The sequence below is a fragment of the Phyllostomus discolor genome, chromosome 12 (genome assembly GCF_004126475.2).
Source record: "Phyllostomus discolor isolate MPI-MPIP mPhyDis1 chromosome 12, mPhyDis1.pri.v3, whole genome shotgun sequence".
Classification (NCBI taxonomy): domain Eukaryota; kingdom Metazoa; phylum Chordata; class Mammalia; order Chiroptera; family Phyllostomidae; genus Phyllostomus; species Phyllostomus discolor.
In genome coordinates, this window is record NC_040914.2 from 76,593,899 (window position 1) to 76,620,531 (window position 26,633).

General features: G+C 61.8%; 1 protein-coding gene across 1 annotated transcript; it reads left to right on the top strand.

Annotated features, from left to right (window-relative positions):
• The first annotated feature begins 10,434 nt into the window (after positions 1 to 10,434).
• ZNF469 (zinc finger protein 469) lies at positions 10,435 to 23,713 on the top strand. Its single transcript, XM_028501907.2, has one exon. The coding sequence runs from the start codon at positions 10,589 to 10,591 to the stop codon at positions 22,292 to 22,294; it is 11,706 nt and encodes a 3,901-aa protein (XP_028357708.1). The 5' UTR covers positions 10,435 to 10,588; the 3' UTR covers positions 22,295 to 23,713.
• Positions 23,714 to 26,633: the final 2,920 nt, after the last annotated feature.

Genomic DNA, 26,633 nt, shown 5'->3' on the forward strand with positions numbered 1-26,633 from the left:
GCCCCAGGCAGGAAGGGGCGGAGAGTGGGGCCTGAGCCTGCATGGCCAGGTGCTGCCTGGGTGGGGAGGGGAGAATGCAGCAGTAAGCCGATAGCACCAGTGCAGGGACAGGACATTCCGTGAGAGACTGACAAGCAAGCCTTGGAGGGGCAGAAAGTGATCTTGAGCGGTTGCTAGGCTAGCTCTGTGGTCAGGGAGGGCCTCCTGGAGGAGGTGGCATTGACACTAGACCAGAGGAGGAGGGCAGGAGGCACATCCTGGGAGGGGAACAATGGGTGCAAGGACCTAAGGCAGGAGCATTCCTGGAGTGCAGCAACACGGAGGGTGACAGAGGTTGAGTAGGTGCTAGGGAGGGTAGTGGAGAGGGCAGAGGGCAGCTGAGCAGGAGGATCCAGGCAGCACAGCATGCAGGCCCCTGGGGTATATGGGTGCCTGAACCAGGAGTCTGGGGGCGAAGGCACAGGGCTCCTCAAAGCGCCTCCCTGCAATGCGCACGCACAGCACTGAGGGCTGTGGTTGATGTCCCTGGAGCCTTGACTTCCCCTCTTCCTTTCAAGTCTCCAATCTGGCTGCTTGGCCCTCTCCTGCTCAGCCTGTGCGGAACTGTGAGTTCATTCCTGTCTTGCAGGTGAGGGCACCAAGGACCCCTAGAGAGCCAGGTCCCTCCCCCGCTAGATAGCTGGTGTCTGGGAGGGTTCTAGACAGCACCAGTCACTGCAGGCATCAGGGCAGCTGCTGGCTGGGCTGGTGAGCAGACTGGGAATCCTGCCCTGCATTTCTAGCAGGCCTCATGCGGGGCGGCCAGCTGAGCCAGCCAGCACTTTTCAGATCCACATGGGCCATTGAAATGCCCCAGGCAAGGCCCCTGCTGTCCAGGGACGGAGTTCTCCAGGAGAGGCATCTGGGACAGAGCAGGATAGGGGCAGCCAGCTCCACCTCCTCCCGCATTCACCCTGCCCCAGAACCGTTCTGCACTCCCAGCCGGCACCATCCTGCTGGGCCCTCCTGGAAGGGCCAGGGCTCCCACGGCCACACTCAGAGCAAGGGCCTGCTCTTCAGCCGCAACTGGAATGAAGGCACGCAGTGCCCTGGCAGGGCGGGCTTCGGGCTCCCTCTGGGAGGAGCTTGGGCAGGGCCCTGACCGGCCCTCGGTGGCCAAAGGAGGAACCGGCCACCTCCTGAAGAGCTGGCACCTCCGGTCTGGGAAATGAAGAGCTGCCGTCAGCAGCATTGTCCTGCGCCCCAAAGTCTGTCCTGGGGACACAAAAGGACGGAGAGAGTGGCCGGTGCCGTGCCAGCCTGCGGGGGCACCAGGCCCTGCCTTCAAGCACACATCCCGCCACCATCACCCCCTCCCGGCGCCTCCCTGTCATTTTCGAAGACATCATTTTCTCCCCGCGTGCTCCTCTTATCTCCCTTCTGTTAAAGGATCTCAAATATGCACCCGATAAGGTGGGACAAGCGCCGGCTTCCCGGCCCCTTCCAACAGAGCCTCCACTTTCCCCCAAAGTAATTAAGATAAATGCAGCTGATAATTTGCACCGTATTCTTAAACATACCCTCAGGCCATATCTCAGATATAATTTTACCTGCAGAGGTTTATCTGCGTGCTTGGGTAACAGATAGTTTTTAAGCAAAGCGGCTGCATTTGAAGGAAAAGGAAAGGAGGGTATTTGTGAAATAAATGTCAGAATGAGCCACACGACAGCCCCTTAGAGCAAGGACAGCTGACTGGGAGCCCCAGGGGCTGTTCTGGGTCACTCCACTATGCATGGCTGCCCCAGGTCGTAGAGCGTGTCTGGGTGCTTAGCCGGCTGAGAAAGAGCCTGGGGCAGGTGGGGAGCAAGACGTCACAGGGGAATGGGCACAGCTGTGCTCCGCTCACTTCTCCCAGTCATGTTTGTCTCGGATGATCTGGGAACAGAAGCCTCTACCCAGCACAGCTGGCACGCAAAGGACATGGCTTCGCCCACCACACCCCGTGGGAGCAGCCTGGCCACCAAAGGGGCCAGAGCACGCCTCAGGCCAGACTTGCGCAGGCTCAGGGAGGCCAGGTAGGAAGTGCAGCAGGGATCAATAATAAGAGAGGCTGGGCGAGACCCAGGCTGGCCAGGGGCCTCCTAGAGGCCTGGGGGTGACCTGCTAGGAGCGGCAGGGTCTACTTGCCACTTGCCCTCGGACAGGCCAGTGTTGGCTATGAGCCTGCCCCCGTGTTCCCAGCTGCACCCAGGCCAGGCTGGACCGCCCCCTGCCCTTCCCAGCCAACTCTGCCCAGTGGCACGTATGCCTTGCCTCCTGTTTGGTATCTAGGAAAGGGAGCAGGGCCTTGGGGTTGAGTGTGGACATGAGCCTCATGCATGTCCACAGCATCCCTCTGTGGCCTCCCTTTACCTGCAGATAAAGCCCACACCGGCCCATCCCCTCTCCAGGACTGCATGCCCCAACCCGGCCTCCCAGGCAGGAGTCCCCACCCCCACCCACTCTGTGCTTGAGAGCCCCTTAACCACGGCCCAGCCATGAACTGCTGAGGGCCCCGTCCTCACAGAGGCCCCAAGCTCACCACCCTCCCCCAGGGTCCCTCTCCCTGTCTTCGCCCCATTTTCAGTGCACAGCTGCTTTTTCTGCTCACACCCAAGCCATGCCTGCGCCGGGCGCAGCTGTACCCCCCTTGGGGTGCATGACCTGGCAAGACATGCCCTCCTCTTCATGCCTCAGTCTCCCATCTGTGAATTTGGAGAGCAGTGCCGGCCTTGTGAGGTAGCCATGGAGACCAAGTAAGAAATGAACCCAGAGAGTATGACAAGTGTGTGGGCGTTGTTGCCGTCATTGTCCTTAGCACATGCTGGCTCCCGGCGCTGACAGATCTGTGGGCAGGGTGGACAATGAAGACAGAAAAGCAACAGAGCCCGAACCTGCAGCCTGTTGCCACCTCCCCGCGCCCACCTGACCCCACCAGCTTCCCTCTGTGCTTGTCCTATGCCCAGCGCTGAGCCTGCTGCTGGACAGCAAAGGCCACCCTGGCTGCTGAGGGGCGGTGTGGTCCTTGTCCAGGCCCCTCCTCTAAGGGGCTACCCCAGAGAAGTAGGCCACCTCACAGCCTCCTCTAACCCTAAGCACCTCAAAAAGCCACACCTCCAAATAGATGGGGAGTTGGGGCTTCAACGCACAGATTTGGGGACACAGGTGTTCAGCCACGACAGCCAGGATAGGGGACGAAAGAGCAGACATGGCTTCCTCCGCCGTGATTGGGGGGGCGGGCAACACCTAGCTCTCTGGCAGAGTGGGACTCGGGAAGGCCCGGTGTCTGCCCTTTAAGAAGGTACAGTCCAGCCTTGACGAGAGAAGCAGGAGATTTAAACTCACTCCACATCCCGGCAGGTGGGCAGCGTCGGGGGGCTGAGGAGGCCGAGGGGCAAGGAGTGGGCCTTGGGTACCGGCTGGAGGCCATGAGCAGCCACGTCACTGGTCTTAGAAAATGGACATAGACGGGCTTGAGGAGTCCTCAGGTTCAACCCCTCGCTTGTAGATGGGGCCAGGAGGCCCAGGGTCACACGTGGAGCTCTGGCCGGACAGTGCCATGCTGGGCACAGAGCTGCCCCAGGCCACCAGGGTGTCGGAAGACAGTCCTGCCCTGAGAGCTTATGAGGTCAGTGGTAACTGCTGGGTGAAGCGCTGCCTCCGGAACAAATACCTCTCAGGTGGACTCAACACACAGCAGGGGAGACTTCTCGGAAGAGGTGGGCTGGAGAGAATGCAGAAGAGCTATGACCATATTCAGAGCAAAACGTCGCTGAGGGCTTGTTGTAGCTGGTCTGTGTGAATGCTTTGGGTGTGCTGTCCCTTTTAATCTTCCTCAACAACCCTTTGGGGTCACCCCCATTTGGCCAGTAAGGAAACTGCTCAGAGAGACTCGGACTGGCCCTGGTCCCACAGCCTAGCAGAGCCGAAGCCAGAATGCATGCGAGCCCAGCCCCGCTGAGCCTGCGCAGCTCCCTGCAGGTAGGTAAGAATCAGAAGATTTCAGAAGAGGGAGGAGGTGCCCTAGGTAGGGGGAGCTGCTGAGGCACAGGTCCCGAGACAGACCGGGGAAGGAGGGCTGGAACGGACCAATGGAGGTAGGGAGGAAGGGAGAGGGGAGCCCAGCTCTAGCACAGAGACCGCAGCCGAAACCAGGAAGGTTGAAAGAGGAGGTGAGGGAAGGGGGTCAGGAGCAGAAGCCAGACACTGTGCAAGGGGCTGGGGGCCACAGGGAGGGACACAGGCAGCAGGGGTCCAGGCCTACAGCAGGACTGCCCTCACCAGGAGCAGCCGCCAATACCCCAGGCCGGAGCCAGCCAGCACCGCTGCGGTCTTGAGTTACCTGGAGCTGTGGGACCAGGCCTGTTAGGGTAGGAGCCAGGTAGTGTTTCTGAGGGAAAGGGGATGCCTGCACTCCTGGGGTTCCCTGGGGCAGCCCCGGATCTGGGGGATTGGATCTCCCAACTTCAAAGGGGCCCCAGGCTACTGAAACCCACACCAGTGCTCACCAAGGGGCTCTGCCAAGAGCCCGGGAGGGTGTGGGAACCCGAGACCCAGGGCGCACATGGCCCCGCGCCTGCCCCGCCGTCTGAGCTCTACGGCCTGGCCCTCAAACCCTTGGAGGGGCCACTGGCGTCAAGAGACCTGGGTGCTGCGGGCAGACAGCGGGCCCGCTGTCCTGAGGCCGAGGAAGGAGGATGATGGGGGGCCGAGCTTCGTCCACAGTCCTGGCGTGTGGAGGCAGGGCACCCCGGGGATGGGAAGGGGCTGCTGAGGCAGGACCAAGGTGTAGAGCCACCCTGCCTGCCGTGGGGCGGGCCTGCCCCACTCTCTTGGTGCTCCACTGTGTGCTGCCTGACCCAGACGAGCACGCCGCTTCTCTCAGCCTCGGTTCCCTCATCTGTAGTTGTCTGTTGACTTTTCCCGTAAGACCCATGCGCCAGAGGCCCCCGATCGGTCACTCCCCGCTGTACACCCATGCCTAGTGCCACATCTGCTACAACGTGCAGACCAGGGCAGGAGTGAATGAGTGGATGAATGAATGAGAAGATACAGCAAAAGCTCTCCCACTGGGTCACCAGTGGCCTCCTGGGCCCCGCCCCCTCGCCAGGCCTCAGCTGCCATCTCCCCCGGGGAAAGGGCTCACTGTGATGCCAGGACACACGGGAAAGCCTGGGGTTCTCTACTTGGTCAGGAGGACTGCAAGTCGGTGTGACCCCACAGGGCTGTGCTAAGAGATCAGCTGTCTGTTGCTGTGTAACAAGTAACAGCTTAAAACAATACCGTTACTATCTGCAGTTTCTGTGGGTCAGGACTTGGGCACGGTCTCGGCTGGCGGTCTGGCTCGGGGCCTCTCGAGAAGCTGCAGCTGGAATGTCAGCAGGGGCCGTGGTCTCATCTGAAGGCTCAACTGGGGCTGGAGGAGCCGCTCCCAAGGTGGCTCGTTGCACAGCTGTGGGCAGGAGGCCTCGGTCCCTCCCCACGTGGACCCTCCACGGGGCTGCTTGTGTGTCCACTCAGCACGCTCGCCCGAGTGAGCCGTCAGGTGGGGAGCAAGGCAGACGCCGCTGGGCCCGCCGTTATGACCTGATCTCTAAAGTCCAACACCCTCACTCCCGCCACATTTTGTTTGTAAGCAAGTCACCAGGTGCAGCCCACATCTGAAAAAAGGGAACTGGGCCCCACCTTTCCAATAAAGGAGGATTAAGAATTTTGTGGCCATATGTTAAAACCACCCCAGGGATTAACTTGACTATTTCTTCCGATCACAAATGCACTTGCCCTTAGACCCCGTCATCGCTGTTCTTAGAGTTTACCCTGTGAAGCCCGATGTAGGAAGACCCAGTGTGGGCTGGGAGGGGTCTAGATGGGCAGGATAGCTGCCCATCCATCCTGCAGAATATTCTGTAGCTATCTGTGGTAGAGAGGTGGATGGAGGGACAGGAATCTACACAGTACTGCAGAATTACCTGCAAGATGCGTTGGTAAATACAAAAAAGGCCTGGAAGCGTGAGTGCCGTAGGCTCTCTTTTGTTGAAGAAGGGGGATGGGATTTGCTGGTGTTTACATCAAGAAACTCTGGAAGGAAACACAAGAAGTTCCCAAGTGTTTACACAGCAGGAAGGGGCGAGAGGGCCAGCCGGCCAGGGCACAGGGTGAGACTTCTCACCGCAGACCTTTGAACACCGTGTCAAGTTTGGGAGCCACACACATGTGTAGTCTGTGCATAAGAATGTAACGAAAAGAAATGTAAAACAATCAACAAACCTGGGGCAAAGGCAGCCAGCTGACCCCCCGTGCTGCTGGGCTCCCGGGCCAGGCTGAGCTCCCTGCCCGCCTCCTGAGTTCACCATCTCTCCTGGCCGGTTTCCTGGCCCCTGGGACCCTCTGGCTCTGCATGGCGTTTGGGAGGGGGCTCGCCTGGGAGTCGCTCCCTCTGCCTGGCACCACATGGGTTCTGACATGATTTCCATTTTCTTTGCAGCCAAGAAGTCCTCATTCCTCAGGAGGCTGTGTGGCGACCCAGCTGAGGGCCGGACTCCCCAGGTATGTAGAAGGGGACCGCCAGTCACCACCCGGCCAGAGATGCCCCCGACCCAGCCTCCCCACCCACCCCACCCACCCCACCGGGGCAGGTGGTAATGGGGATGCCAGCTCCCCCCCCCCCCGAGATCAACACCCCGAGCCATCTGTCTGGGACGCACGCATCGCTCCTAGCTGGGCCCTGAGCCAGGTGGGAGGACTGTCCAGGGCAGCAGCAACAGCTTGTCACTTCAGGTTCTCCAGGGACCAGCAACTCAGGCCTCCTCAGATCTGAGGGGAGCCTGGGACAAAGCTATTTTCAAACCATCCACAAATTAGCCACTTCTTCCCATTTTCTCACCCCACCCAGCCTTCCCCCACGGCCCCCTTCCCGCAGTCTCCTCTCTCCTTCTCCTCTGTGCCCATGAGCAAATCGGGGCAAGAGGGTGACAGGCCTCGACAGTCAGGGAGGGGCTGGCCCCACCACACTCTCTGCTGGAGGCTGGATGAAGAGGTTACACATTGGTCCCCCTTTGCCACACCCTGTGAGACGGGTCTCAGTGTTATTCCCAGATCACGGCAGAGACGCCGAGGCCGACTGAGGCTCAGAGACGTGCCTGGGGCTGTGCAGCCGACACTGGGGGGGGGACCAAAACTGGAACCCCCCTCCGAGGCTGCTTAGAGCCTGGGCCTGTGGGGTTCACTGTCTAACGGCTACCCTGGCCTCACCCACCACCCCCTGACAAGCTCTGGAAGCCGTGGGGAGGCCCGGGCCCCGGGGCTTCCGGTCCTCTGTCATGTCCCAGTAGCAGCCTGTTCAGGGGCAGCTGAAGGAGGCCCTGCAAGGCCACAGGCCCTCGGCACCTCCGCGTGCCTGACCCCACAGACTGCACCGCCTGTTGCAGTTGGAGCCCTGGGCTTGGTCTGCAGGTCGGCCTGGGTCCTGCCTCCTTAAGCTGCCTGAGAAGTTCAGACGAGAGAACCTTCAGGCCAGACCCCCTCCTACTCCTAGGGAGGGCCAGACACCAACCACCAGCTGATTCAGGGCCGGCTCTTGGCCCGACTTCTGCTGGATCACCACCCTGCAGCTGGGCAAAGGGCATTCCCTGTGGGGTGTCCCTGAAGCCAGTGACAAAGGGGCCCCCCAGGAGACTCCCTGGCCCGGGTCAGTGTGCATGCAAAGGCAGGCCACCTTGCCCAAGTTGCTGGCTGCAACCTGGATGCTGGCTCACTTGGGGCCCCACTCGCCCACCCTGTAAGGGCCTCACTGTCCTTCAGGAACTGGCCCAGCTCCCCATAGTTCCTTCCTGGGGCACAGAACTCTTTCTCCTAGTTTTTCCAAGCAGTCCTGCACCAGTGTGTGCTCACAGTTCTCTCCCTGGCATGCCCTCTCCGTCCAGGCGGCCAGAACAGAGGCCACCTCCTCTAGAAAGCCTCTACTGGTGCCAGCCATGCAGAAGCCCCCTCCTCGGCCCCCCAGGCCCTAAGTTCAGTTCCACGTAGCATGCAGTAGGTACTCAACAATTGCCACTCCCTGCCACCCCCCGCCCATGCCCAGCCTCTGTGGCCCTATAGGAGCTCTGAGCCAGGGTCAAGGCTCCAGAGCTGCAGTCTATCTCCGCCCGTGAATGCTGGGCAGCAGGCAGATGTCCGGAAGTACTCTCATGAGTGCGAACGTGTGAGCAAGGGGCCGGTCCCAGTGACTGGCCTTCCCACCAAGAGAAGCTGGTTCTGGCTGCTGGAACCAAATGGGCCCTTTAAGATAACTCGGGCTCCCCTTGGCTGATGGAAGAGGGAGCCCAGAGATGGACAGTGAGCGCCCCTCCAGCAGCCGGGCAATCAGCCCACCCCCTGGCCACCGCTTGTGACCTCAGTCCTCGAAAAGGCAGCAAGGCGGGCTTCTGGGCCTCTGCTCCGGCAGTCTCCGCTCAGAAGGAGCCTGAGTCCCTGCTGCTCCCAGCTGGTGGCTGAATGGAGCCATAGGGCCCGCCTGCCAGCAGTGGGGTGAGCTGGAACAGCCCTTCCTCAGGGACAAACAGAATCTTAGGAATGTGATCTACTGCCTTGAACCCCAATGGGGGGCTTCCTGGGCAGAGCGTTGGGCCACTGAGAAGCTGCAGGTGGCTCTGAGAGCAGGTGAGGCCATGGGGTCAGAGGCTTCTGCCCCTAAGCCCACTCAGGGTGGCCCCACTTGAGGTACGGCTGCGGCCTCGAGGCCTCCAGCAGTGCCCCTGGAGAAACAAGGCCAGGACCCCAGGCACAGGGCGGGGACACTGAGCCTGAAGAGGTCACAGGGAGGTAATGCCCTTGCGTGTCAGGCACCGTGCCTGGTCACAGGAATGTTGACCCTTAGCACAACCTCGTGAGGGTGGCACTGCTACCGCCCCTCTTTCAAGGGCATGGAAACTGGCCTTTCCTCAATCTGGAGTGCCCACTGCGTGCCACACACCAGGCTGTGGGGACGAGGCAGGCCCCCCGGCTTGGGGGCCCCAGGCTCGGACAGAAGCAGGAATAGTCGGAAAACCACAGAAACTGCAGATGATCCACAGGGGACCTACCACATCACAGTGTGGACACGGAGACCCTTGTCATCTGACAATAGCCCCATTGGGGCCTCCTGGGACCCCCACTTTCCAGGCTCAGGGAGACTGAGGGAGCAGTCTCAGGCCCCACAGCAGGCCGGTGCAGCGGGGGGCTGGCGCCTCACAGGCCCTGCCCTCGCTGTTGCAGGGGGCTTCGTGAGGGGTCAGGTACCCAGGCCATGTGTGCTTTGGCTGGAGGAGGTCTGTCTGGGGACCCCAGTGCCCTCCACCAGCTTCGAGGCCGTGGGCAAGCTACTCACCTCCCCAGAGCTCTAACAGTTCTGGCCGTGAGAACAGAAGTGATTGATGGAAAGTGCTCGGCCCCTGGCCCCCAGCCAAACGCTCAGGAGGCGCTCACGCTGCTGTTACTGCTATCAGCCATTCATTCAACAACCTTCACCCATGAGACCTTGCCCCAAGGTCTCCCAGTCTGGAGATGGGAAGAGGAGGGGAGGGCTGGCCCCAGGCAGTGGGGCCCAGAGGAAGGGGTGAGACCTCTGCTTACGAGGGGAGGGGCACCCAGGCTGCTGGGATAGGGGAGGGTCCACTGGGCTGACAGGGGATCAGGAGGACAGTGTGGCAACCTCTGCTGGCCAGTACTGGAACCATCCCCACCCAGGAGAGACAGAGATGTCTGTACCCCAAGTCGAGAAGAACACCTTTCCTCAGTGGGTGTGATCCCAGGGCAGGTCTCCAAACACAGCGAGGGAGCCCCAGCAGTGCCTGGTGCTGCCTAGAGAGTCAGACACAGACCCCACCCTGGGGAGTGACCAGTGGGTTCCCAGAGCAAGTGGCTTGAGGCTGTCCTGTGCCCACCAGCTGCAAGACCGTCACAGGACCCAGTGTGAGCCTCAGGCCAGACTCGGGCATGCACAATCTCACCCCTTATTTCCCAGCTCAGCTTCTGATATGAGGTCCCGCCTCTGTCCTGCCTGGGCTGCCCCCTGACCCCATCTGGGCTGTAGCTCCGGCCACGCAGACAGCCAGCTGGTGCTCGTCGTCCCCACCACGGGGCCTCTGCACGCCCGGGGCCTTTCGCTCACAGCCTGGCCAAAGCCAACAGGGCTGCTTCGAGATGGCCGGGGGTCTTCTAAGACCCTCAGGCCCCAAACAGCACACTCTTTCTTTCTCCTTCTCTCCCTCTCCCCCCAACCCCATGCTCAGTCTGGCAGGAACGCTTTTCTCCTCTTGCCTCTCGAAGTGCCATCGGAGCTGAGTTCCTGTCTCTGAAGGTCAGGGCTTGTGTGCCCGCTGCTTCCACTCTCAGCCTGTCACAGCTTCCATGCGGCCCAGGGAGCCTCCATCACTCCCTACTCATCGCTTCCGTCTTTTCCCTCCAGGCCACACCCAGGACCATGAGAGCAGGCTTCTCCAGGGCCCCCCAAGGGGCAAAGACAACCCCCCGGCCCACTCCCCACGGACCTCCTCGGACCACCACATCCTCCTAGCGCCCGGACAGAGGGGCCATGCCTGGGGAGCAGCCCCGCGGAGCACCAACCCCAACCATGACCGGAGGCCTACAGTCCTGCCAAACAACCAGCGGCATGGCCAGTGGCACAGCCACACAGCCCCCCTGCGAGGACGGTACCCCAGCCAGCAGGACCGCCAAGGCCACACGGGAGGCGAGCAGCGGGGTGCAGGCCATGGAACCCCCGGATACCCAGCCTGGGCAGGCTAGGGAGGTGGAGCCCAAGGCCCCCCTCCTGAGACCCCAGCCTCTAAGCAGCCTCCCCAGAAAAGGTGGCAGCCCCCGGACCCCACTAGAGAGGAGCCACACACAGGCTCCCACAAGGCATGCAGGCAGGGCGGACGGCAGCCCCCAGCAGCTCTACACTCTGAGCGTTTCAGGCCCAAGGGCCAGACCTGCCCTGGACGAGACCCCTGAGGGGCCACAGCGTGAAGCCCCCGGGCCCCCAGAGGCAGAGGCCCCTCCTGCCCCAGAAGAGCTCAGCTTCCAAAGGTGCTTCCAGGAGACCCCCTCCAGCTTTACCTCCACCAGTTATACCTCACCAAGTGCCACCCAGGGGCCTCCACCCCTTAGGGCCCCCCAGAGCAGTGGTGCCAGCCCCTGCAGGCTGGCCTCCTACTCAGAACTCCAGGCCAGTGGGGCCGATGCCTGGCTTCCCACTGCCGAGAACAACTTACCAGGTGCTAGTTTTCGGGTCCTCCCCGCGGAGCCGGAGCCCTTTCCTGAAAGCGGCAGCCCCAGGGTGGACTCTTTCCAGTTCCCCTTCCCAGCGCTGCACGGGGCCAGCCCGAAGCCCTTCCCCAAGGACACGGCAAGGCCTGATTACCCAGACAGGGCGCTGGTGTTTGCCTTCCACCAGCCTCGGGGGGAGTGGCAGGAGGAGGCCGTGGGCACAGGCTCCACCTACCCCCTGCCCACCCAGCCTGCTCCTCCGCCCCCGCCCTGCTACCCCAGCCAGCCCAGAGGCCTTGACCCGCCCAGTGACCTCGGCCGTGCTCTCCCCCCATCTGGTGCTGCTCTCCCAGCCCCCAGCCCCTTCTCAGAGAGCACGGCCACTTTCCCAGACAGTTTGCACAAGAGCTTGACCAAAGCCCTCTCTGAGAGACCGCCTTCAGCCCACAATGGGCTGGGGAGCCCCAGGGGACCCCCAAACTCTCTGCCCCGGGGGCACTTTCCCAGGCAGGCATATGGAAGCCCGGGAGCCGGTGGGGTGGGCACCAGTCCTGGGTCTCTGGACACAGAGTTGGCCACCCCTGGGCCCCCACCCACCAGACTGCCCCAGCTGTGGGATCCCACCACAGCCTCTTACCCCACACCTCCCCTGGGCCCCCTGGCTGCTACGAGGAGTGCGTTCTTTGAAGGCCAGCCAAGCCCAGGCCAGCAGCTTGGCCTCCCCCAGAACCCCCCGCTGCCCTGGCCACAGGTGCTCCCAGCCACTGGACCCAGACCCCATGAAGTGGAGATGCTGAGCCAGCTGCCTTTTCCCCCAGGCACCCCTGAGTGGCAGGGGGGTGGCCACGTAGCCCTGGTCGCTGCCAGCAAGACACCTGGGCTGGGCGAGAAGCTGGCGGTGCTGAGAAACAGCCCGGGCCAGCACGGCGGCGGCTCCCCACGGCTGTTCTCCTACAACGGGCTGCAGGACCCTGGGGCCCAGCCCCTATTCTTTGGTGTAGCCCAGCCCCAGGTCTCCCCCCGAGGGACCTCTGGCCTGCCCCAACCCAGGCTGGTGGCAGCCTCTCCCAGTGAGTCCCCACTGCCCTCACCTGCCACCAACACAGCGGGCAGCAGCACCTGCTCGTCGCTGTCACCACTGTCCAGCAGCCCAGCCAACCCCAGCTCAGAGGAGAGCCAGCTCCCCGGCCCACTAGGGCCTTCTGCCTTCTTCCACACCCCCAGTCATTCCCAGGAGAAGAGCAGCCCCTTCCCGTCCCCGGAGCCCTCACACACCCTCCCCATCCACTACCAGTCAGAGCCGGTCAAGACCTTCCCTTTCTCCACAGAGAGGCTGGGGGCCGAGGGCACCTTCAAATGCCTGGAGGAGGCCCCATTCCCTAGTGTGGGCCCCGAGGTGGGCAGCAGGGGGCTGGAGGGCTTCCCCCCAGAGCCACCCGCCTACTCCGCCCACCACTTCCCCCTCAGCAGTGCCAGCCTGGACCAGCTGGACGTGCTGCTCACTTGCAAGCAGTGCGACCGCAACTACAGCAGCCTGGCCACCTTCCTGGAGCACCGGCAGTTCTGCAGTGCGCTCCTGGCCAGGACCAAGGACAGCCACCCGCAGCCCTCAGAGCTCCCCACAGCCCCTGCTGCCCCCTCTGTGCTGGCTGCTCCCAAAGCAGCGGCCAGCGGGAACCCAAGCCTGCTCAGCCACACCAAGACAGTCCCCTACCTGCTAGGGGCAGACAGCCGGGTAGATGGCAAAGACGACCCCCTGAGGACAAGTTTCCTGTCCAGCCTAACCACTGCCCCCTTCCCACTCTCTGCTGTGGACCTGGACCTGGAGGATGATGCCAAGCTGGACAGCCTCATCACCGAGACGCTCAACGGCCTGGAATACCAGTCAGACAACCCGGAGATCGACAGCAGCTTCATCGATGTCTTTGCCGACGAAGAACCTTCAGGCTCCAGAGGTCTCAGTGCTGGGCTCCCCCCCAAGACAAGGGTGGGGGCCACACCAGAGAACAAAGCTCAGCTCCTGCTCCCAGCCTTGGAGCCCCAGGCTCCCCGCCCTGGGGACGGAGGCCACTCAGCCTGCAACAGGCCTAAAACCCGGTCCCTGAGCCTGGTGAATACAGAAGCAGTTGGGGCCGGCCGGGGCAGCCAGCAGAAGAGAGGGAAGCAGTTTAAGTTTTTCCAGGGAGAGCTGGACACATCCAATACTGCCAAGAGGTCAGGCAGGGGCACCACAGCCACCTGCCTGAGGCCCAGGAGAAGGCGTAACAGGGCTGAGCCAGCCCCACCTTGCCCCCGGGACCTCAGGACACAAGCCCCCAAGGGCTACACAGATCCCCGTGGTAGGGCCCTCCCAGCAGAGACCAGGAGCTCCAAGCGCCTCCGACTGTCCCCAGGGAAAGAGTCCAGGAGGAGGAAGGCACGGGGCGGCACCTGGAGCAAGGAGCTCATCCACAAGATTGTGCAACAAAAGAATCAGCTGCACAAGCTGCAGGCGCAGCGTGGCCGGGGCAGGTGCTTCTCCCCGGAGACGGACAGTCCCGCACCCAGCGCCCTGGACCGCAGGCTCCAGGAATACGACTATGCCTCGGAGTCTGAGGAGGAGGACCACTCGCAGCCACGGGGCTCCCGCGTCAGAGGCCAGCCCCTCCATGGCTGCCGGCAGTGGCGCCGAGGTGAGAAGAGAAAGGAGGTAGACTTGACCCCGAGTTCCAGAGAAGATCGAGAGCAGCAGAAACCCAGGAAGGTCGTGAGGAAGGAAACCACGAAGTCGGGCATGCCTCGCCCAGGCCCGGGTGAGAGCCCTGCAGCCCAGGGCCCACTGCAAAGCCCTAAGACTGGACAGGGTCCTGAGGAGAGAGACCCCGAGAGTCTCCTGCAGATTCCCACCAGTGCCAAGACCCCAGAGGAAAGCCATTCACCGCTGGACTTCCATCAGGATTTTCCACCTGTCATCACAAAGCTTCTCAGAGATGTTTCCAGCTCTCCTCCACCCACCTGTGTGGGAGGAAGTCCCTGTTCCCCGGCCCCAGAGCGGCCACGTCCAGGCAGAGAGGACACCATGGTGCCCCACAGGAGCTCGTCAGCACCAGGTGCAGGTAGTCTGCCGAATGAGCGCGGGTGCACAGAACCCCCCATCTCTCATGATAAAGAGGACCCCCCAGCCTACCTGCCGGGAGAATCGCTGGTGCCCATCACTAACACCAGCACTGCCCACCCCGCAGCCAGCGTCCTGTTTTTAAAGAGCCCTGAGCTTGAGTGTGACTCAGCTCTTTTTAACAGAGACTCCATGGTTCCAGCTGACAAAAAGGGGCTGCAGCCCTACAGCAGCCCCCACAGCGAGCTGCTCCTTGGACCCAAAGACCTGGCTGGCTGTTTCGGTGAAGACTTGTACTCCAAGCCCTTAGCTCTGGACACTCCTCCAGCCAGCAACATGCACCTGTGCCAGGATGGTGTGACTGCCAGTTCCCTCAAGTCAAAGCCTTCCAGGAACCCACCGTACACAGTCAACACAGACCCCGACAAAGCTGAGTCCCCACTGACTGCGGAGTCCACGCCCCTTCTCTCGGGGCTGCCCGCGGGGGACTTCGACTCCCCCATCTACAGCGGCCTGTCTGGAAATGGGGGTGCACACTCACCACCCACATGCATTGACCCTCCCCTGAGGAGACCCCAGCTGGACCCACCGTACCCCTCATTTCTGCCTGAGAAGGGCTGGTCCCTATTGGAGGAAGTTTCTCCGGTGCTATGCAGCCATCTGGGCCCTTTCCCTCCGCTCTCAGGGGAAAAGGCATTCAGCAAGAAGAGTCCTCACGAACAGACGGTGGCTGCCAACCCGCTCCCTTTGCCTTGCAAGGTTAACGAATGTAACATGGCTTTTATGGGCAACTTGTCTGAGGATGAATTGGAGATCAAAAGATTGGTCACCGAGTTAGAAAGTCAGCTGGAAAGTAAAGGCGCGCACGGGGTCCCCGGGGAGCTGTGCAGAGCTCAGAACACAGACAGAGTTCACTCGGGCACCGGCACCGCCCTGCCCCCGCACCAAGCTGCTGCTCCTGAAAAGGACTCGCTCTCCGCAGCTGACCCCACTGGTCTTGGGGAACTGAGCCCACACCAGAAAGGAGCAGAATCAGCCATGGCCACCATGGAGGGGACCCTGGAGAACCCACAGGAAGAGTGGCCCTCATTTCACCCCAGAGAAGCAGCCACTCCCCCTGGTACCCACAAAGACCAGGTTTCTGGGGTTCCTTTCAGCCCCACTGGGGCTAGCCTCAGTTTCCAGCCAGTGCAGGACACCAGAGTCTCCAGGGCGGGGCTCCCCAAGGCCGCAGAGGGCCGCGGGGTCTGCCCAGAAACCTGTCTCCCAGACCCTGGAGAGCCACTCAGGCCCCTGTCAGACAGGGAACATTTAGCAAAGTGCAGTCCAAACCGTGAGCCTTTACTTCCTAAAAATAACAGGGCCACCAGACTCCATCACAACAAAGATATCCTGCTGCTTCTTCCCTGCACTCGGAGAGGGCCGTCCCCAGGACCCTGCCGGGCACAGGGGCCCTGCCAAGATGCTGCCAAGCTGGAAGCACTCAACAGCCCTGCTGCCCGTCCAGCGCCTGACTTGGCATTTCGGGGTGCTGGAGTTCTGCATCTGGGTGCTACTCCACCTTCTGGTTCCAGTCACAGTGAGGCCCTCAAGGGACATTCTGGAAGCAGCACAGATGGGCCAAAAGGAACAGGTCCCCTCCACCCTGTAGCAGGAGGGCCTGGCTCTGAGGGTAACGAGGAGTTTGCACCAGCAGGAGCCTCTGCAAGTCCTGCTTGCTCGCCCAACACCAGTCCCAGCAGGAGGCCCCAGGATCCCTCTGGAAGCCCAATACGTCAGCTCCAGCTCCTGGTGGCCAGAGCAGCTGAGAGCGGAGAGGCTGCCCAGGGCTTGCAGGGGCCCCCGCTTGCCGATGCCCAGAGCCCTCAGCAGAGCAACCCCTTAAATGTGGAAGGGGACAGAATGGAATGTGGGGACGTGGCCCAGAGCCCTGCCAAGGCCTCGAAGTGGGGTGTGCAGATAACAACCATCCCTGCAATGGCCAGATGTCAGCTGGGACCAGAGAGAGATGACCATCTGGGCTCACTCAGCCAGGCTGAGGAGTTCAAAGGCCAAGACAAAGCCAGCCAACTTCCACCAGATAACTGGGGGAGCCCAGGGGGAGTAGATGACCTAGGCACAGTCAATGCCAATCCTGAGGCCACACAGGACAGCCTGGCCAGGGCTGCAGACCAGCTGGGGGGGCCGGTTCTTAGAAGCAGGACAAACTTGGGCCTTCAGGATGAAGCCCAGTCCACACCCAGCCCCACCTCCTCGGAATCGGAATGTTTGGTCCCGTCCTTGGCAGCAACATACGCCCAGAATGGGCCTGAGGACTGGATTCAAGAGGCAGCAGGTCCAAGCCCTAAGAAGCACCTGCTACTCCCTGGGGAGAGCCCTGAGCTCCTCACAAGGGGCCTGGCTGGCTGCGCCCCCTTGCCCCCTCCAGCAGCCATCCCTGCTCCTTGCAGTCTTGAGCTCGTGCTCCAGGAGGACCCTCCCACGGTGCCTTCGGGCAAGCTAAGGGGGCCGCTCCCAGCGTCTCCATCCTGCGGGGACCCTACCAGCACGAAGCACCTGCCAGCCTATTCCTCTGTCTGCACAGCTCTGGAAAGGGCTGAGAATACCCCAGATCCCACAGATTCTAGGGCCGAGGGGTCTCTGGCAACCCCCTCACCGCTGAGGACAAGCCCCTGTGACCTCAAGAAAAGCCAGGCTTGCTGCTCTCCCCTAGGGGAACAAAGCTCCCCGGAAGACCCTCCCCCGGGCCAGCCAGGCTTCAGCAATGTTTTCACACCCACCCATGTGGGGGATCACCCTGAAGGCCGCAAGTCAAGACCACTGGGGGGTTCCAGAAAACAGAGGCTGAGGGGATCTCCTGCCCATGATGCCGCTCCTCCCCCAGTGAGGGCCATGTCCCCAAGAGTGACCATCAAGGCTGCTTCCCTGCCTGGCATTCCCACCATAGATGACACGGAGGCAGTCAGAGGCCCCAGGACTGAGTGGCCAGACCCCCACTACAGGGGCGTCACGCCCAACACCAGCCCAGACAGGACACCCAAGGGTCCCTCCTCAGAACACCCAGGAAACAGAGATGGCCAGAGCACCGCTATTGTGCCCACTGACCCTCCCACCCAGAGGACAGCTGGGCCAGAGCCCCATGCCTGCCTGGAAGGTGGGATGGAGGCCAGTCCCCAGGGCCAAGAGGACCTTAGGATACCTGGGGCTGGGCGCCCTGGCATTACAAAGGCCTCAGGAGCTGGCACCAGAGGTCCAAGCATCACCTGCCCTTACGAAGAGCTCCTCCAGGACAGAGCCACCTCTCTGAGCAATACAGCCAGCAAGTCCAGACCCAGCTCCCCCCAGAGCCTCAGCACTGTCTCCCACCAGATGCCCCAGGGGGACCCTCTATGTTCCCAGGACCCCAAACAGAAGCCTTGTGGCTTCAAAAGGAGGCCTGTGTCTACGGAGGACAACCTCTGGAAGGACCAAGGCCCCAGCCGGCAGCCTGTGACCTGTGAGGTCTGCTCAGCCACCTTCCGGTCCAGGCCAGGCCTAAGTCGCCATAAAGCCAGGAAGCACAAGCTGCACGGGGGAGCCACCTCCCAGCCAAGCCCTCCAGCCCCACCTGCTCCCCAAACTGGAGAGCCTGCAGCCCAGATGAGCCGCCCACCTGGGAAGAAAAGCCGCAGGGCTCTTGGGAAGGAGAAACCAAGGCACAGGCTGAGCAGCCCCAGCCGCACTGCCGGGTCACCCCCCGTCCGGGGCTCCGGGGCTCCTGAGGATGTCCCAGGCCCCGAGATGTCCAAGGGGCTCGGGCAGGGGCTTGGCATTCTGAGAACACCAGGCCGTGCCCCCAGCCAGAAACCACCCGCCCTGGGTGCAGTCAGGCGAGGAGTGGGCCCGAGGCCCGCAGAGCCCAGGAAGTGGGACCTGCTGCCGCGGAAGGATGCGCCCTGCCCCAAACAGGCAGAGAGAGGAGGAGGCCAGAGGCGGCGCAGACAGTCCGTGAACGTCCCCAGTGAGTCAGAGAGGAAATCAAATAAGACGAGAAAGCCAAGAGCAAGAAGGTTCGAGGAGGAGAGCGGTCCTCGAGTCTCTCCTGATGTGATTTCAGATAGAAGCCGCTGGAATCCATCACCCACGATTGTCAGTTACCCACCCGCTCTGAGCTGCAGCCTCTCACAGGAGGCAGAGCAGGAGACCGAGGTCACGCAGTCGCCTCTCCCCATGGCCACAGAGCTGCAGGAGACGCCCACACAGAAGTCACCTGGGAATTGGGTGACCCCTCCAGGAAGGAGGGAGGGGGTGCCTCCTGGGAAAGGGCCAGAGGGTCAGAAGGCAGCCTTGACAAGGGGGGGCTGGGGGCCCAGAGAGACCAGGATTTGGGGTGTCTGCAAAGATCTGTCAAGGGCAGCTGGGAGTGCACCTGCAGGGGACAGCAGGGTGGCTGACTGCAGGTCAAGGCAGGCTGACTGGGAAGGGCACAGGCCCCCTGGCGGACTGCCAAGCCCTCCAGAGACTAGTGGTTCTGAAGCAGGTGGCACCATCAGCAGCTGCCTCCAGGTTCCCCGGAACAACCCAGAAAACAGAGTCCAGGAGCCTGAAGACGTCACTCCTGAAGTCCCCAGCCCAGGTCTCGGGGACCCTCTGAGCTTGTTTGATGACGAAGCCTCCTTTTCCCAGCTCTTCCCTCTTGGCAACCGCTTCACTCGGAAGAAGAACCCCCGAGTCTACGGGAAGCGCTGCAAAAAGCCAAAGCCTCCGCCATTGCCGGAGCCCAGAGGGGAGTTCCAAAGCAGCGCTGCTCTGCCCTCTGCCCACGTGCCTATGGATCTCAGTGACTCAGGTTCCCTCTGCCTGGCCCTCGAGGACCCGTGGAGTGACGAGGCCACAGGCCTGCCTGAGTCCTTCCTCCTGGACGGCTTCCTCAGCAGCAAGGTGCCCGGCATTGACCCCTGGGCCCCTGGACCCAGCCTGTGGTCCCTTGAGCCTGACCCAGAAGCAGACTGTGCCGAGCAGGAACCCTCCTGCAGTGCCGAGGACCACCCGTTGGAGAATATTCCCGAGCTGCACATGGTCCCTGCAGCTTGGCGAGGCCTGGAGCTGCGGGGCTCCACCGAGGAGACTGCCTCTTCTCTCGGAGACATGAGCCCTGAGCCCCCCAACCTGGAGCGAGAACACTACGACCACGGGCTCCCGGGCAACGCTGTGGAGGTTGAGAGATTCAGCACCAAACTTGAGATGCAAGATCTGTGCTTTCTGGGAACCTGCAAAGACCCTGTGGCTCTCCCCAGTGTGAGCTTCTTAGACTTCAAGGCCACAGCGAATGCCCAGGGGCCACAGAGCAAAAGAACAGAGGAGGTGGCAGGGGCCAGAAGGGCCCTGGGCAGAGACCAGAATGACAAGGCCAGGAGGGCGCCCTACAAGTGCAGGGTGTGCTTCCAGCGTTTTCACGGCCTGGGTGAGCTGGACCTGCACAAGCTGGCCCACAGCCCCTCCCCACCCCCCACCTGCTACATGTGTGTGGAGCGCAGGTTCGGCTCTCGGGAGCTGCTGCGGGAGCACCTGCAGGAGAAGCACATGCAGGGCCGGGCGGGGCTGTGGGCCTGCGGCATGTGTCTGAGGGAGGTGGCCGACGTCTGGATGTACAACGAGCATCTGCGGGAACATGCCCTACAGTTTGCCCGAAAGGGGCCAGCACGGAGGTCCCTGGGGGACCCCCCTGGATGCTGGGAGGAGGACAGCACTGTCACACGCTTCCTGAGCAGCATAATGGGGCCGGCATCCAAACCCCACAGGGGCAAGTGCTCAGTTGGCCAGGCAGATGGGGGCCCCGCAGAGAAGGGGAGGGCAAAACCCAAGTTTCGTACCAACAACTCAAACCAGGATGGCACTTTAATGCCAGAAAGCCATTTAGCCAACAACAGCCCGTCAGCCTGCACAAATCCCACTCTACCCAGCAGGTCTGCCACTCTCCCTGGCTCTACCAAGATGTGCCCTAGCCCATCCCCTGAACCCCGCTCCAACCGAGAGCCCCTACTCCACGCCATCCCAATGCACCAGGACTGCAAGGACCCCTCCAGAGACTGCCACCACTGCGGCAAGCGGTTCCCCAAGCCTTTCAAGCTGCAGCGCCACCTGGCGGTGCATAGCCCACAGCGCGTCTTCCTGTGCCCCCAGTGCCCAAGGGTCTATCCTGAGCCGGGTGAGCTGCGTGTGCACCTAGCCGGGGAGCATGGTGTGAGGGAGGAGCTGGAGCTGCAGCACACCCCACTGTACACCTGTGAGCTCTGTGCCAACGTCACGCACATCAGCAAGAGGTCCTTCATCTGCAGCTCCTGCAACTATACGTTTGCCAAGAAGGAGCAGTTTGACCGACACATGGACAAACACCTGAGGAGGGGGCAGCAGCCCTTCACTTTCCGCAGGGTGCGGAGGCCAGGCACCCCTGGGCAGAAGGCCCAGGGGGGTTCACTGCTTAGCAAACAGCGTAGAGTGGCCACGCCCAGCAGCACCCCTGGGCCCGTCGTGGACAGGCCTCTGTCTCTGGGCAGCAGCCCCACCCTGAACAAGGCGTCCCTCCCAGCCCTGCTCCAGCTCTGCTCGGAGGCAGATCCCTGCAGCACCAAGGAGCAGCCTAGAACCCCAGAGAGATCCACAGACCCTGTGGAACACCTGGCCAGGAGTGACAATCTGCCCTCTGACCCCCAGGAGCTCCTCCCATCTCTGTCTCCTTTCCCAGCAGCCTCAGCTGATGGCAAACATGGCCACAAGCCAGACCAAGCCCTGGACAGCCCCACAGATGAGGCTTCCCCAGGCAGTCCTAGGCCTCTTCTCCAGCAGGCTCTCCCTTTGGAGGGGTCTCTGCCCCGGCCAGGGGCCAGAGGCCAAGCCGTAGAGGAACAGAGGGCTGTTGGCCCATTCTCAGGGAAAGGTAGGACCCTGGGTGCCCCTGGCAAATGTGGCCCTGACCATTGCCCAGAAGCCACCTCCCTGCCCTGGAGGGACAAGCAGGTGTCCACATGCCACATGACGCCTGAGGGGGTCGAGGAGGTCAAAGGAGTCCGTTCCCACAAGGGTGCTGCCACCAAGCACGGGAGCTGTCGGAGTTCGTCAAAGGACAGGCCAGCTCTGGCCGTCCCCAGCAAAGCACCCAAGTTCCCAGTGAAACCGAAGAAGGCCACGGCCAGCCCAACACCTGGGGAGCCAGCCCGTGGCACTGAGGACAGGCAGAAGCCCAGCACCCTCAAAGTCAAGCCAGGCCCCAGTTCCCAGGGCGATGGAGGCCCACAGCGCGGCAGCAAGACAGCAGGTGGCAGCCGGCCGCAGCCAGCCAGTGGGCAACTCCAGAGCGAGACGGCCACCACCCCAGCCAAGCCCAACTGCCCCAGCCAGAGCTCTGCCATGGACAAGCCCCCAACTCGAGCCCTGGCCAAGGGCTACCCCAAGACACCAAAGGAAGCTGGTGACCAAGGGCCCCAAGGGATCCTGGTCCCCAGCGAGGATGGGGAGGGCAAGGAGAAGAAGAGAAAGGGCCGGACTCTGGGGCCAAGCAGGAGTGATGGTATGGGGAGCTTGGGGAGAGCCTCTTCAGTCCCTGACAAACCCCCCCGGGCTCCCCGAAAACAGGCTACTCCCAGCCGTGTGCTCCCTGCCAAGCCCAGGCCCAGTAGCCAGAGCAGCTCTACGGTGTCCCAGCCCTCAGAGCAGCAGAAAGCGGAGCCCAGCCACACACACCGGGACTTCAGACGCGGCAAGGATGGGCCGGGCAAGGCCTTCTCCCAGGTGAGACCCCTGCACAGGACCCCCAAGAGGGGAAGACCTGTCCACGGTGCTGAACGTGCCAACTCCCGAGCGTGCTGGACAGCTGAATCCCAGAACGACCTCCTCAGCCAGCTCTTCGGACAGAGACTAACCAGCTTCAAGATCCCTTTAAAAAAGGACCCTTCTGAGTAATTTACAGGAGTGAGAGAGCGCATGGGAGAAGGGCTGGGGGACGAACCCAGTGATCGAGGGGACTCCGATCTACACTGGCAAGCATTAGTCCTCCGACGGAGCCAGATTGACGGCCACGTCGTCATCCACCTGACTTACCATGCAAATGCTCGGACTCTGGTGTCAGAGCTGAGACTCTGATGCTTCTAGCAGGCCTGGGGCTGACGGACAGCAACCCCTTTCCACCTGGAAAGTGAGGATAAGGGACAGGCCAGCTGCGGGCTCTTTGAGGCCACACAGCTGTTTTTCCAGTACCAAGAACTTGAAGTAAGGGCAGCTCACACCTTGTACCCTATATGCCCCCTCCTTTGAAGGTTTTAACAGGGCTCAACCCCCGTGTCATCTAGCAGGGAACTAAGCTGAGGCAGCCGCGGTCGGACCGCAGCAAGCCCCTCTTAGTCTTGTTGCTGCTGTTGCTGTAATTCCAAAGTGGCCTTCCAAATCAAATGGGGAGTGCAAGGCTCTCCAGCTAGAAGGGCCGTCTGTGAGCTGCCTTGCCCCCAGAGCACAACAGGCCATCTCTGACCATATGGTCATGACAGCCACTATCCATGCCCCTGACAGAAGCGCTGGTCTCCAGTGCACCTTGACCCCTGAGAACCGGGTTCCCATTTGGACAGGGAGAAAACTGACCAGCCAGCTCCCACCAGTCCTTCCTCCCCATCCCTCAGTCCCCCCACACACACACACTCCCTCCCCGGCCTCTGTGGTTGCCTCTCGAGAGCCTTCCTCCTACACGGAGCTCTTGGCTGCAAGTATCAGCAATTTAGCTCTGAAGTTTCTGGTGCTATTTTCATGTTGTAATGTGAATACAGGCTTCCTTGATTCATTTTACCTGGGAGACGGGAGAGGAGCAGGGTGCGGAGACACGATGGGGGCTGCACGGAAGGCCCACAGGTCCCAGCCACCCCGAGAAGTCTTTCACTGGCTCCCCCGCCAGCAGGTTCCAGCCCCAGGGTTGCAGTCAGAGCAACTGGCTGGGACACTCAGGGCCGGGTGTGGCGCTGCTGGCATCTCATGCACTGACGTGACCCGGGAGTTGGTACGCGTGTCCTTTTTCACAGAATCGTGTCTTTGAAGAGGGTAGGCGTGTGGGAGAGGCTCCCTTCTGTTCTTAGGTGTCTGAGGTTCATGGTTTGTTTCCTTCTTTTTTTTTTTTTTCCATTTTTACTTCGGGTGCAATGTGCATGTCAAAAGCTTTTATTTTGGTATTTTGAAAGACACCAAATCAGGCCCAGATCTCCTTTCCGGACAGTGTTGTGTGCCACTCAGAATGCCTCTCCAGTGCTGACAAACAAAACACAGGGGGACTCTGAGGCTGTACTGGACACATCACAGCAAACGCATCCTGTCAAATATATGCCCACTATTTTCACAGAACGCCTCTGCCGTGTGGCCTCTGTCCTCCGACCAGCCCTGCCCTGCCTGCCCGCCAGGGCCCGGAGCCTGGCGCATAAAGTGTCGGCTTCGGGTGCCACTTTTGTCCCATCACCAGAGCTATCTGGCCCTGTGGAGCGCCCCTGAGCAGCAAAGTGGTCCCTCCACCCCCTCCAGGATTAACGGGGTGCAGATGATGCCACAGGGCAGCCGCACTTTGTTTCGAGATCTTTACAGCACTGGTCTGGGGTTCGTGGGGAGCAGAGCGGGAGAGATGGGAAATCATCCATGCAGCTCAGTGTAGGGGACACAAGAAGGCAGCAGAGGCGGTATGAGGGGTGAAACCAGGAGACCCTCCCCCACTGCAGGCTCTGAACCCCGAGTTCACCATGTCCTGAAGGTCCCTTCAAAGACTCCAGTGCCCGGGACAAGCTTCTGGAGGGCAGGTGAGGCTGTCCAGAGGCAGACACCCGTCTGGTCCTACCCCCGGCGGTTATTTGGGCCCGAACCTGAAGGCAGCTGCTCAGAGCAGGCCCCTGACACCACGTGCGAGGGAGGGAAGGAGAGCGAAGCCCTTTCCACGGGGAAAGGGGTCCCACGTGTGCAACTGTATCTGGGGTCTCATCGCTGCTGGCCAAGCCCACAGGGCCCCTGCCCCACCTACACCCCCTGCCTGCCCAGCTCACCTTCACCCTGCCAGACCCGTCCCGTGCAGTTCCCTCCATCAGGAACACCCTTCCCAGTCCTCTCCCTCAGTCCTAGCCCTTCCTGCTGGCGTCCTCCCAGCCCCAGGCAGGCGGCCATGAGGGACTCGGGGGCCGGGGGGGGGGGCGGCTGTGGCCATCCATCTCCCATTTACACACCTCTTCTGCACCGGGAGTGAACCAGATGCAGCTCGCACCCTTAGAGGCCTTCCAGCAGATTCTGTCAGGGGTGGGCCTTTGCTCCCACTGGGGTGGGGGGTCTCCAGAGCAGGGCCCCAAGCAGGGTTAGAGATCAGGGATGGGAAGGGCCCTGAGTGCCATGCAAAAGAGAGAGGGGGGTATGAGTTTGAGTCACGTTTGAGAAAGGCTGTCTGGGGCCTTGGCATGGAGACCCATGGGGCCCAGTAGGTCTGCAGGACTGGGTGCTCCCAATCCTGGGTGGTCTTGTTTAGCCTTCCATACCTCACAGGGCCTGGGGCCAGCAGCTTCCACATCACCTAGGAACAAGGTGGATGTTCCAGGCTGTGGCCCAGGTTGTGGTGAGATGCCCTGGGGCGGACCACCACTCTGTGATGTCACATGCCCCTGGGGTGCTGGCGCTCACAACATCTGGGGACCCACCATGGCTGCAGTCTGCCCTGGGACTGGCGTGAGCAAGTCAGCCCACTCCTGTGGCGTAGCCCCGTCCTGCTCCCTGAGCCCCCCAGCGTGGACATGCGTGGCTGGCCAGCAGGTGGCAGCATTCACCCAGCTAGGCTGGGTACCTGGGCCCCGTAGCTACACTCCAGGCCTGGAGTCACCCACGGCTTTCACACGCAAACATGACAGACACATGCCACACCACCCTCCCCCACTCCCCGCCCCTTCTGCCTCACCAACAAGCTCAGAAACCCCGCTTACCGTACATTCACGTGCACCCCTCCACAGCCTTACACACGCCAACATGGCATGCAGCCCCGTACACGGGCAAACACGGGACTTGCCCAGACACAAAGACTTGAGTGCCTGTGGGCACATCCAGGGTGCCTGGTCCCTGAGAGGTCCCCAGGCAAGCATCCCAAAGGGCCTGTCTGAGCCGTGGAGTGGGCTGGACAAAATGGGAGAAGGTTTGGGCAAGAGCAGGGCCTGCGCTCCCTGAGAACCCAGGGAAGTGGCCGGCCACCCTGCAGCCGAGAAAATGGGGCGCAGCCCCTCACTCACCTCTGTGCGCCCTAAGTCGGAGTTGCTTCTTCCGTGGCTCACCATCTAAGAAACCCTAGGGTCCCCCCAGCGGCTAGCAGAAGATCACGTAAATGGCTGCACTATTCAACTGTATCCTCTAATAGGTCCCAGAGCCTGGCCCCAAGGACTTCTTCGCCCCACCAGCCCAGGGACAAGCAGGAGATAAGATGGTGCCTGGGACCAAGTGAGGCGAAGCGGTACAGGTGGAGGGGACAGGCTGGCAGAGTGGGAGAGCAGAAGCACCCTGGACTTGAGTGGTCAGGTCAGCAGACGGAGAGCAGCTAGTGGTGGAGTGGCAGGCCAGTGTCCATCCCCCCAGACCTCAGCAAGGGGGAGCTTTGCTGGGCACCCCCGCCTGAGGAACCGGCTGGAGAATGTTACTTAGAGTGGGCTTCCCTCAACTCCTAGGGCCACGAACACCTTAGAGAGTCCAGTCTCCCCAGAAAGCGCACAGATGGCCAGGTCCACACATTGGGAAGAATCCAGTGGGCAGGACCTGACAGAGCTGGCCCCAGAGAAGCAGCCAGCCACCAGGGAAGAGGAAATCCTTGGTGTTCTGGGTTGGCCAAGGTCAGGGTTCTCTGACGGATGCTCCATGAGGAGATCTGTGTGTCCTGCCCATGTCACCTGTGAATACACTGCATGTGGACTCTGAAAACGCAGCCCTGAGGCCTCATGACTCCCGTTTCTCTGCCTGGCCAGTGAATGGGCAGCACGGTTCTTGCAGAAGCCTGCCCTCAGGGCCCGAGGTCCTGCCGCTGTGGGGACAGTGGCCCCAAGCAGCCTCGCTGAGCCCCTCGAGGCCATCTCTCTTTCCCACCCACTCTGGGCCTGGATGCCCAAGGCCACAGCCCCTTTCCCACAGGGCGCTGTCTACCCCACTGACTGGCTGATGTGGCCTTGTGGGCTGTACCTCAAGGCCATAGGCCTCCTCCCCAGAGCCCCCAGAAGGAAAGCAGACAGGACTGGGCCTCCTGAGGGCTGGGCTGGGATTTAGC